This window comes from Pleuronectes platessa, chromosome 5 (genome assembly GCF_947347685.1).
Source record: "Pleuronectes platessa chromosome 5, fPlePla1.1, whole genome shotgun sequence".
In the NCBI taxonomy this organism is placed as follows: domain Eukaryota; kingdom Metazoa; phylum Chordata; class Actinopteri; order Pleuronectiformes; family Pleuronectidae; genus Pleuronectes; species Pleuronectes platessa.
This window is the reverse complement of record NC_070630.1, coordinates 13,243,750-13,255,728: the sequence shown is the minus strand read 5'-3', so window position 1 is coordinate 13,255,728 and position 11,979 is coordinate 13,243,750. Positions and strand designations below refer to the sequence as shown.

The window sequence follows — 11,979 nt, the reverse complement described above, 5'->3', positions numbered from 1 at the left end:
TAGGACACTGAGACTAAACATATAAACATTTCTGTGGTTTTATTTAGCCTTTTTGCTTAAGGAATTATTAACCAATTATCGCCAATTTATTTTCTGTCAATTCATTGTTCAGCTATTCAGACTATAGACAACGGGTTGGTTTGTGGCTGCCAACAGTTATTTAGCCTGAGATGTTAATCCATCCATGATGCATTTTAAACTAAATAGGTCAAACGTAGTTCTCCCAAGAAATATTGTAAAGTAAAGCCCTTTCCCTTATTCTTCCTTAAAACAGATCAAATAATATTCAATCCGAAACTGCTCTTTATTTACAACATTTAATATAAAAGTCAAGAAATATTATCTCACAAGTTTTGTGTGAATCCAGTTTAACTGTAGGGGATGTGAGATAATTGTACATATTTACTATTTATAAAGCTGTGAATGCTGTTTTATTTTATTTTATTTATTTTTAATGAAAAAAAAAAGTTACTTAGCAGACAGGATGCTCCGTCTCAGTTTGATGACGTAGATGATTACTGTTTACTAAGGAACTCCCTCTGGTTTCGTAGGATCCATTTGTTTAAACCAGAAACACACACCTCTTCCCGTCAAACAGGTACGACATCACTCTTTATCGCTTCTATTCGTTGTGTAAACTGGTCGTAGACGAATTTAACGTAACAGTTTGTTAAGTCGATGCTGAAATGCAGCCGTGGTTGACCCCATGACAGCTTAGCTAGCTAGCTAGCTCGTCAGCTAACTAGCGTCACGAGGCTAAAGCTGGGCTTTGAGGCACTTCAGCGGTGAAGTGACACCTGTGATGCAGAGTAATGAGGGTTGTCAGAGAGCCAGGCCCGGAGAGGGACGTGTATTATCGCTTTGAGGTGTTGAACTTGTGATTAACCGGGACACGCTGCTGCAACGTGAGGCTGAAGCACCGAGCAGGTACAGACCGTCGGTGTGGTGACTGTCAGTCCACAGCTCGGTGTCAAACTTAGGGCATGGGGATCAGCTTGGTTGGGTCTGATTGTCATGACAGAGGCTTTGTAGTGCCGTCAGAACCGATTTCAGTGCCACTGTCTGATGAGGCAGCAGCTAAGGTTTATAATCCCTAAATCACTGTTTTATCGTGCCATTCATTTATGCTTTACAAATTAGTAATAAGCCTTTAATACGGAAAAATTGCAGGTTGTGGAAAATCCTTCTGCAGCATGAGCACAGGGAGACCCCCTCTCCTTCCGGGTCTGTTTGACCTCTTATCTTCTACTAATGCTGCAGGTCCTCTGACCCCACATTCATTTAGGAAGTCCTGTATCAAAACTTACAACTGCAGAAGTGATGAATAAGCGAACACTGGATTACCAACTGACAAAAAGCCCTCGAGTTCTTTTCATTAGTCTTAATTGCATATTTGTAACATCAACCGTGAAGGGCCCTCCATCCCAATATTGTGTAGGGGTCTTGCTTTATAAAAGTACTGTAGTTTTAAAACAATCATTCTTTTTGGATTTTATTGAGTTCATATGCTGTAAAGTTGTGTGTACATACTTCTACCACGTTTTCTAGAATGAAAAGGAATTGAGGTTTTCTATATAGTGCAATCAGTCATTTTAATACATCGATTGATTGTTCAGTCTATTAAATGCCAGAAAATAGTGAACATTTTCCATCAGCACTTCCTAAAGCCAAAGTGAAAATATACCTAATAGTTGTTTGTTTTTGTGCAACAGTCAAACGTTTAGAAATGTGGAGTTTAATGACGTCTAAAACTTAGAAAAACTAAGCAGATGCTCATATTTTCCTTTTTGCAAGCAAATGACTCAAAAAAAGTTTATAATAATAATAATCAATATTGTTGACAATTATCTCTAACTCATGCATTTTGAAATGCTCACTCAACATTTAACAATGATTTAATGATGGTTTACCTACATTTGCATTGTTACTGAAGAGAAGAAACTGACATGAGTATTTATTCAAACAACATAATGGAAAGTAGTACCAGATCTCCTGCATTTAAGTTTTCGTATTAATATTTATCAACTGGTGTTTAATTTGCTGCATCCAGCATCATCATGATCTCTTGTATGTAATCTGGATAAGAATAGTAACCAATCCAGGAAGATGTGTCACATTCTTGTGCATCTCTGTATCTATCAGCATTTTGGAGACAGTAGACAAACTGGCTGAACCAGCTGTCAATACAGGAACTGTCACTTCTGTTACAGACTGGTGTAAAAAGTACACCAGACTGCAGAGGTGGGGGAGTGGACAGAAGAATGCTTTTATGATATTTATTGTTTATGAAAATATTGGACTGAGTAAAAGATTATGCAGACAGTGAGGACGATTGAACCAGTACTAAAGCAACATGAATGATACTATAGCTACTGTAAAACATCAAAAACGGAAGAGGAACATGCGCTATTGACCCATTGGCACTTTTTCATTGTGATGTTGACTTTAAACTGCAAAAGAGATGGAGAATTACATTTATTATAATGCTTTCTGATTTAAAGTATAACCAAAATTTGAATAAGAGGGATAAACAACACTTCACGTTGTCTTTAGACAAAAAGTTCCAGTTAATGAAATGATGATAATAAATCAAAGTAAGCTGCTAAAGATCACATTTAATTGTAAGGTTGAGGTTGTCATCATATACTGTATTCAGTCAATGGTGGTGTTGATAATTAGACACTGATGGAAATGATAATTTCATTTTTATGTGGTAATATGCTGCACAGGCTCAATAATCCCTTACCTGGTTGTTACAAGTCCTGCTCCTATGCCACTTATTTATCATGTCTGAATTGCTCCCTAAGGCTGGGATCTTGGATGGAGTGAGTGTTGAGCCCCAGTGAGATGACTGACCAGGGCAACAACAACCAGAATATCTCCTGCAACCCCTTCGCTGCCCTCTTCAGCTCACTGGCTGATGCTAAACAGTTTGCGTCAGGCCAGAAACCGGAACAGCAGTCGGCTGAACCACCATGTAAGAAAAGAGTTATCTGATCCTCTGCTTTTATTTTTAGTCAATTCAGGTCATAATAACATCTAACTACAGTAAATCCACATGCTTTCACGCTTAAACCCTGTATCTGGTGTCACAGTGGAGGACTCCGGGGAGAGCCAATCGGACTCAGAGAACTCTGTGTCAGACAGCGTTGATGAAAATGACGACTCTGTGGCAGAGATCAGTCGCTCATTCCGCTCCCGCCAGGAGCTGTGTGAGCAGCTCAATGTCAATCACATGATCCAGCGCATATTTCTCATCACTCTAGACAACAGTAAGTAAGAGGAGAGAAATTATTGGGTATTAACTCATTCGGCAGGGTTCAAGCTACCCTTTATTTAGTTTTTTGACTGTGAACACTCAAAGTTATAGCTTTCTGCTGTTCGGTGGTGTCGGTGGATGTTGCTGTTCTTGAAAATCAATTTAGAAGTTTCCAGTAAATAACGGATGACTCACCACCTTTTAAGACAGAACAAAGCCCTCACACACTGAGAGGTCTCCCAGTGAGACGGTTACAGCTCTCCAGCGCTGTGACGGTTTAAGAATGAAACATGATTTTCAGGAAATGCAGACTAAAAGCCCCTCGGGTTTCACAGGGAGCATGCATTCCTCTTCCACCTCACTCTCAAATATACCAGAGTAAACACATGCTGTGCACTTAATCCCCCTGTGTTTATTTTATTCTATATTGGGCTTTTGATTTATTTCCAGTATTCATGATGGTCTGGTTTAAGCTTCATGGGATGTTAGGTATAATATTACATACAAGCAGACTTTATTTTATAAACTCTGATTCTATATTCAACCCCAGGTGATCCCAGTCTGAGAGGAGGTAATGGAATCCCCCCTCGTTGTGTGTATCTGGAGGAGATGGCTGCAGATCTGGATGGACAGGACTGGCTGGACATGGACAACATAGACCAGGTGAGATGTCAACAACGGGTTTTCATGACACCACTTTTTAGTTAGTTGCCATGTCGTGTTCCTCTCCTCTCAATAAACATGTTACACGGTCTGATTTGTATCTGTGATGTTTCCCTCTGTTCCTCAGGCTCTGTTTAACCGCCTGCTGCTGCTAGAGCCAGGAAACCACCTCATCTACATGACATCATGCAGTGCCGTGAATCTATCTGCAGACCGCGACGCTGGAGAGAAATGTGCCATCCCTTACCTTTTTGGTTGTTACCAGAGAGCCAAAGAAGAGGTGCAAGATTTTTCTACATCACTGAATATGTGGCACTAAAATACTCAGCTGTTTTTAGACTAATCTTGGTAGTTGGACATTTTCTCGATATCTGTCCCCCAGGTGACGAAGGTACCAGAGAAGTTACTGTCGTTTGCTGTGCGTTGTAAGAATCTGACGGTTTCTAACACACGGACAGTTCTGCTCACCCCAGAGATCTACATCACCCAGAATATCTACGAGCAGCTCTTTGACCTGCTGCTGGAAGGTTTCAACGGAGCCCGTAGGTTTAGTCTTGTTGACCGTTTCCTTCCATGTGTTGCCTTTTTTTCCTCCCTTCCTTTTACCCTTGTCTTGACATTTTTCTCTGTAAATAGTTTTAAAAACGTTGTGTTTCAGAGTCAGAAGAGGTGGTTGAGTTTGTGGAGGAGGTAACTGCCGTACTGCTCTCTGACCAGGAGGTGCGTACCTTCGAGGAGGTGATAGTACCAGTGTTTGATATCTTCCATGGACGCATCAAAGACATGGACCTCTGTCAGCCTCTCCTCTACTCCTACTTAGACGTTCTCCTGTACTTTAGCCACCATAAAGATATTGCTAAGGTCAGAGAACACACAGAGACATTCTATCTGCAAATGTCATTGTAATCTACCTTTTGAAATCTACCCTATCATTTTCTTGCTTACTTCTAATCATATAACATACAATAATAGACTGATATACCATAACATGTGACAGTGTTACCCCATATTTGTTCTGTCGGTGCCCTATCTTTTCAAATCATTCCAAAAGTGACCCTTTTTTTTCCCGTTTTCTCAGGTACTGATGGAATACATTCAGCCTAAAGACCCAACCAATGGTTTGCAGTACCAGAAAACCCTATTGGGGACAGTGCTGAGTATCTCCTGCTTGTTAAGAACCCCAGGTGTGGTGGAGGGACATGGCTATTTCCTGAACCCCTCCCGCTCCAGTGCCCAGGAGACAAAGGTCCAGGAGGCCAACATCCACCAGGTCCACAGAATTTGAATTAGCATTTTTGCTGCAAAACTACAATATTGTCTTTAAACTACAAACACATCTGAGCTGATTGTCTTTGATTTTCTTATGTTACAGTTTATGGGCCAGTTTCAAGACAAGCTGCACCAAATCTTGAAAAACTTGCTCCAGAGATCTGGTGAGACGCGTCACCTCCTGCTCTCGTGGCTGGGCAACTGTCTGCAGGCTAACGCTGGACGGGCAAAGATATGGGCCAATCAGATGCCAGAGATCTTCTTCCAGATGTACGCTTCAGATGCATTCTTTTTAAACTTGGGTGCTGCCCTTCTGAAGCTGTGCCAGCCTTTCTGCAGGCCTCGTTCGCCCAAACTGCTCACCTTCAACCCCACCTACTGTGGCCTCAAAGAGCTGAGCGAAGAAGAGAGGCGCAATCGCAATGTGCACGCAAAAGGTGAATATAAGTGAATGATTGTCCTGTTATCATTTTATATGCATTATTTTGTTATTTTAGTTCTATCATACAGTAGTTGTGATTTTTTGATTTGCTTCTACAAGTAGGTTTATAAAAATGGTTATGATACCTTTTTAAAGGCATATGATTTTCAAAGAGTAAAACTAAATGATCCCCTGTCGTTCATCTCAGGTCTCGACAAGGAAACCTGTCTGATCCCTCTGCCCCCTCAACAGCCGGTGGAGTCTGCACAGTCCTACAGCCTGCTGACTGAAAACCTCATCCTCACACAGCTCACACAGCATCTAGGCTTCCACAGGTACATACCAACATCTTCTATCAAGTGAAAATAGCAAATTTAGACTTATCTCAGCTAAAGCCTGTAGAGGGAAGCTGTATTTGTCTCTTGTTTTCACCATATTTCAACATTAACCCTCTTTGTCTTGCTCTGTTAATGTCCCTGCACAATGTCCGTGTCCAGACTCCATGAGCAGATGGTGAAGATGAACCAGTCTCTCCACCGGCTCCAGGTGACATGGCAAGAGGCCCAGCGGAGTGGCAACCCGATGTCGGAGCAGCTCCTTGAGCAGTTTGAGCGTCTGATGATTGTGTATCTGTCAACCAAAGCTGCCACTACGCAGCCTGCTATGCTGCAATGCTGCCTTAACCTCCAAGCTTCCACCGCTGCTCTGCTGGTTCAGCTTGGAATGGGAAACCAGGGGCCTGAACATGTAGCACTCAGTTTCCCCCTGCCCTCGCTGCAGAATACTGTGCTCTGCTACGTACCAGGTAGGTCAGATCATTCACTGTACAATACAAGTTCATAGAAAAATAGCTTTGTGCTTTGTCAAGCGACTCAATGAGATCAGAGGAGTTTCTCTGTAATCTTAAATTGAATCAGGATTATTCCCTTTTTTACTTTTTACCTCCTAAAGTGGAACCTGTATGCTTCAAGTCGCCTAACAGTAATTTACAGAAAAATAATTTTAATTTAACAGGTCCTGCTATTTAAATCTCTAACTCTGGGTTATGTACAGCTGATACTAATGCTCTCCAGTCCTTAACATGACAGTCATGGCTAAAGTGCATCTTTGTACGTTTGTCAGAGTTTTTTGCAGAAAACATGGGAGATTTTTTCATCTTTTTGCGGCGGTTTGCAGACGATGTTTTGGAGACTTCTGCAGAAAGTCTGGAGCAGATTCTTAACTTCATCACTGTCTTCATGGGTAATGTGGACAGGTATGTTTTTTCTTAAATGACAAAATCATGTCTGCGATGTAACAGTTTTCTGTTGAACTGAAAGGAAGAAGGAAGCTCATCTAGTTCTGATCCTAATAAATGTTCAGATAATGCTCAAAGGCTGTTTGTCCTGTTCCTCAAACAGGATGAAGAACCCACACTTAAGAGCAAAGCTTGCGGAGGTCTTAGAGGCGGTGATGCCACACATGGAGCCTGTGTCTACTGGTGCTGCTCAGCCAATCCTGTTCCAGCGAGAGAGAGTGTTCTGTTCCTACAAATACGCACCTCAGCTGGCCGAGGCCCTCATCAGTGTGTTCGTAGACATTGAATTCACAGGTGAATCAGTTGTATTCCTCACAGGTTTTTGGCTAGCTAGTGTTAGCTGTGGATGGAGACTCCACTGAACTTGGAAAAGTCATGAAGATCATAAAGTCCTACTTATATACATAGATTTAACAGAAGCTGTTACAAGTGTGCACACTTAAAAAGAGTCCAAATAAACTGTTTAAAGGCAATAATGGTATTATAGCAAAGACTGACGGAGGTTGGCCTGTGTGTGCAAACCTGTATGTGTTCTACAGAACAAGATAAGGAGAGGAGCTGGGGCTAAGTGACAACAAATACAAGGCATCAATGAAGCACGTTGGTTTATTTACTTTTCCTCACTCTATTTCAGGGGATCCTCATCAGTTCGAGCAGAAATTCAACTACAGAAGGCCCATGTATCCCATCCTCAAGTACATGTGGGGCAAAGATAGCTACAGAGAGAGCATCAAGGTAATGAGGTATCAGTGTTTTTGACGGCGCGTTGAGATGGTGATATGTCTTTATTACGAGAAGTTCATAGGTTTGATTCTGTTTCTGTGTGACTTCCAGTCAGTGGCTGCCAGAATAATATTGTTTGTTGTTCCAATAGTGAGACACTGTAAACTCCTCAAATACCCTTCTATCAAGGATATACTCTCTATCCTTTCACCACTAATGGCTTATTAATAGGTTCCATAAACAAGTATTATTATGATTACAGTAATAGTATTAGACACTATTACCACATCTCAGCCAAATAGTGTTCACGTGTGAGAGGAGTAGTAAAGGACATGGAAAGTCAAAAGGTCTACACTCATAATATGGACTGCAAAATGTAAGAAAATGTATATGAAAGATCATTGATCCCATCATGTTCTCTTCATTTTATGTAATCTCTCGTTTCAGCATTTGGCCGCCTATGCTTCTGTGAACCTGGAGGCCATGAACCCCCCTCTGTTCCTCAGGTATCTCAACTTACTGATGAATGATGCCATCTTCCTGCTAGATGAGGCTATTCAGGTGAGTTCACGAGGTTCACTGCATATTGACCTATTTTTCTCTGTAGTGGTGCTTCATATTATTTCGTTGGTGGTAAACGCTAGTTTCACATTAGCAGAAATAAAAAAAAAATGCTCCCAGTCATGCACTGATTGTTCTTTTGAAGCAATACGGACATATATAATTGTTAGCATCAATTTATTGAGATCTTTAGCAATAGCTTACTTTTACTTTTAACGCTCTGTCACTATTTTCATGATCTTGATGAAATGTAATTCTTTTCTCACAGTACCTGAGTAAAATAAAGGTTCTGCAGCTGGAGCGGGATCGAGGGGAGTGGGAAGGTCTGGCCCCGGATGCCCGAAGAGAGAAAGAGTCAAGCCTGCAGATGTTAGGACAGCTTGGACGCTTCCACAACATCATGTCTAATGAGACCATCGGCACACTGGCCTTTCTCACCTCAGGTAAGGCAGAAAATATTTTTATATACGTGACTCTGTATCGATGAATCATTATCTTTATCCATCCATGTTTATTTTCCTTTTTTCTGATTCCTTCTCCAGATATCAAGGGGATCTTTGTGCACCCCTTCCTGGCTGAGAGGATCATCTCAATGCTGAACTACTTCCTGCAGCACCTTGTGGGTCCTAAGATGGGCGCCCTTAAAGTCAAGGACTTCAGTGAGTTCGACTTCAAGCCCCAGCAGCTTGTTTCTGATATCTGCACCATCTACCTGCACCTGGGGTATGTTGTCACACACAGCATTTACAAAGTGAATACACATGAGAAACAGAAAATAAACTGTTTATATTCTATTCCTTGTATATAATTTGTTTGGTGCTACATTATCTGGAAGAGAAATACAGTGACCCATTGCTGACTACATGCTACAGAGCAAACTCTGTCGTGATCCCTAATTAAACCAAAAAATGTTTTTGTCCTTGGCAGTGATGAGGAGAATTTCTGTGCTACAGTCCCAAAGGACGGCCGGTCGTACTCTCCTATCCTCTTTTCACAGACTGTTAGGGTTCTGAAGAAGATCAACAAACCTGGTGACATGATTGTTGGTTTTGGAGTTCTTGCTGATAAAATAAAGGTAAGATTTAGTTTGGAGAATGTTGATAAGAAGAGGATGTTTTTATCTTTTACAAATATTTTAACCTTTGAATCTGTACTGATAAATATGGATATAGTGGAAAGGTCTTTAATTTTGTACAGCCACAAGGTGTTGATCACATTTTTTTTTCATTTCTGTTTTAGTCCCATGCAGATAGGCATCAGCAGGACGAGGAGACATATTCAGATGCTCCAGATGAGTTCTTGGACCCCATCATGTCCACTCTGATGCTAGATCCTGTGCTTCTTCCCTCATCCAACGTAACAGTTGATCGCTCAACTATAGCAAGGCATCTCCTTAGGTAAGTTACTTCCTTCAATGACCAGAAATTCACTTAAAGTAGAATAACAACCGGTGAGCACTTATATATCTATGTCTTCATTGTAATCTGATTAACTGGGATGACTGTAGAATCAGAACTCAAACTAGGGAGCATTATGACAGAATAAAAGTTTGGTGTGCAGGAGTCAAATGAGTAATTTGTTACTTATGTCCTCTTTGCAGTGACCAGACGGACCCTTTCAACCGCAGTCCTCTCACGATGGACCAGATCAGGCCAAACGAGGACCTCAAACAGCAGATTTTACAGTGGCTCGATAGGCATAAGCAGGAGAGCTTGCAGCTGGGACCCAGTGGCTAGCTGTGATCCCTCGCTGTGACAAACAATGACTGAATCCTTCCTTTCTTTCCTGGCCCACATCTCATGTGCTCCTCTGCTTTCTTGGCTAATCCACGGTGTGCTCTCCTCTGTGGAGTTCTTCTGAATCCTCCAATCTGACTAATGTTGCATTAGGCTTTTCGTGCAGCCTTCATCCTCACTGGATTCTCTCTGTGACAACAGTCCAGACAAACTGTAGCACACCAGCTGGTGGCAACTCCAAAATCCATTCACAGCAGCTGACTCCATTGACTCTAAACATTAGTTGGGGTGATATCACCTCTGGTTCCTTTCCCTCCTGAACACTGTGTATTGATTCGTTATTATTACAGTCAGAGCTGTGGCCAGAAGTATCAGATTCAACAGACCTTGTTGAATGTACTGAATGAACTCCTGACTGAGCAGCTGGCCAAAACAAGGTTTTATACTGCAAGGTGAGTATTTTTGGGAACTCATGAGGCAGAAGTTGGATTGAGTCATATATGATTTAACCTTCACCTTCATGAAGAATACATACACTGCCTTTCGAAGGTTTTGATCACCCTATATTTGAGCAGTTTTGGTTTAATCTGAAGCAGCAATGTAAATAGTTAGTCACAAAAATTTAAGTAAAGTAAGTACAAATATAACTGAATACTGTGGGACATAATTTATATTGGGAAATAAATTTCAAAACCTATAGGACAAAAACATACCATGTATTTTCAAATGTATACATATAGGTCTTCACTTCTTCTAGTGTACCTGCAGTAAGTCTAATTGATGATGTGATCATTTCTGGTGGGTTGTTGACTGTTGGATATAGGAATTTAAACATTTTTAAATTATGTCTAATAATTATTCTAATATGATAATTACTTTAGGATGTAGTCTTTGTAAAACATATTAAAATAACTCTACCTCCATATTGCAAAATAAAATTACTTGAATGTTGAACAAAAGATAAACATATGGCACAGATGGTCACTTCCCTCAAGCATTTAAATTAAAAAAATAGATTTGCCTTATTTGAAAGAGTAAAGGCTTTAATTTGCTGTTGGAAAATAGTGAGAGGATAAAATATATTTTAGCACTGCAGGTTTGAGTATGAAAAATGCTTATCGGTCACGCTGACATCAATGTGGACTGTGGTTAACTCATGATTATGCACTGATTACCACTATGTAATGGAACTGGAGTTTCTACTGAATTTCCACTTACCTATACACCAAAATCTGACTGCATGAATCTGAGGTGATAAATGAGCCAAGCAACTGCAAAAAAGATCAAACACTGCAAATCTGTTCTCTGAACATTTACTGATTTGTCTCGTCCCTATTATGACGGAGCTAAGTGGCTTCTCAGGCGGATTTTTCCTAAATCAGATCTTATTACTTTTTTATTAAGATAAAAAATCGCAATTATTTTCCAACACCTGCTCATATTAATTTGAAGGTCTTGCCATTAGCCATATTTCTTGACATTGGACCAAAAAAGCAAGAATATAGGGTTCAAATATTTTTGACTGGCGGTCATTGTCATCCTTCGAATTAACATCACCGGGTTTTAAGTGATGCTGAACAGAGTTTTCGTTGTGTGAATGCATAGTGAATTAGTGAGTGGGCAAACAACTGATCAATAGAACTGGTGCCTAAAACCAAGAGCCTTGCAGTAAGTGTAAACGAAGTAGGATCTGAATTGTTTCATACTTTAAAGAGACATCATTTATCAGAGTTTGATTCAGAGAGGCATATGGGGAGCGGAGGTAGAAAATTAAACGTAAATCATAGAAGGTAACTTGTTTTTGAGAAGCTTTTTCAATTAAAAGGGTTTTAATTCAAGTTTAACTGTGGTTGTATAAAATGGGAAGCTGTGTACACAAAGCTGTATTCGCTGGCATGCCCTCATACTGTATGTTGAATATCTTAACACCTGAAGGATTACGTGGGTTAAATTATAATGCAATATTTTTGTTTTAATTGTGATCATAAATTGTTTATTTTGATTGTACAGTATGATTTTAAAAAAATAAAAACTAATGTGCGTTATATAA

General features: G+C 40.4%; 1 protein-coding gene across 1 annotated transcript; it reads left to right on the top strand.

The window, feature by feature from the left end:
* The first annotated feature begins 503 nt into the window (after nt 1–503).
* Nucleotides 504–11,979, top strand: ube4a (ubiquitination factor E4A (UFD2 homolog, yeast)). Its single transcript, XM_053422714.1, has 20 exons — nt 504–598; nt 2,808–2,977; nt 3,096–3,272; nt 3,810–3,922; nt 4,050–4,202; nt 4,305–4,464; nt 4,581–4,783; nt 5,001–5,192; nt 5,295–5,628; nt 5,821–5,947; nt 6,110–6,417; nt 6,735–6,867; nt 7,013–7,203; nt 7,544–7,644; nt 8,080–8,193; nt 8,462–8,636; nt 8,736–8,916; nt 9,121–9,268; nt 9,433–9,590; nt 9,794–11,979. The coding sequence occupies exons 2-20, from the start codon at nt 2,848–2,850 to the stop codon at nt 9,927–9,929; spliced, it is 3,234 nt and encodes a 1,077-aa protein (XP_053278689.1). The 5' UTR covers nt 504–598; nt 2,808–2,847; the 3' UTR covers nt 9,930–11,979.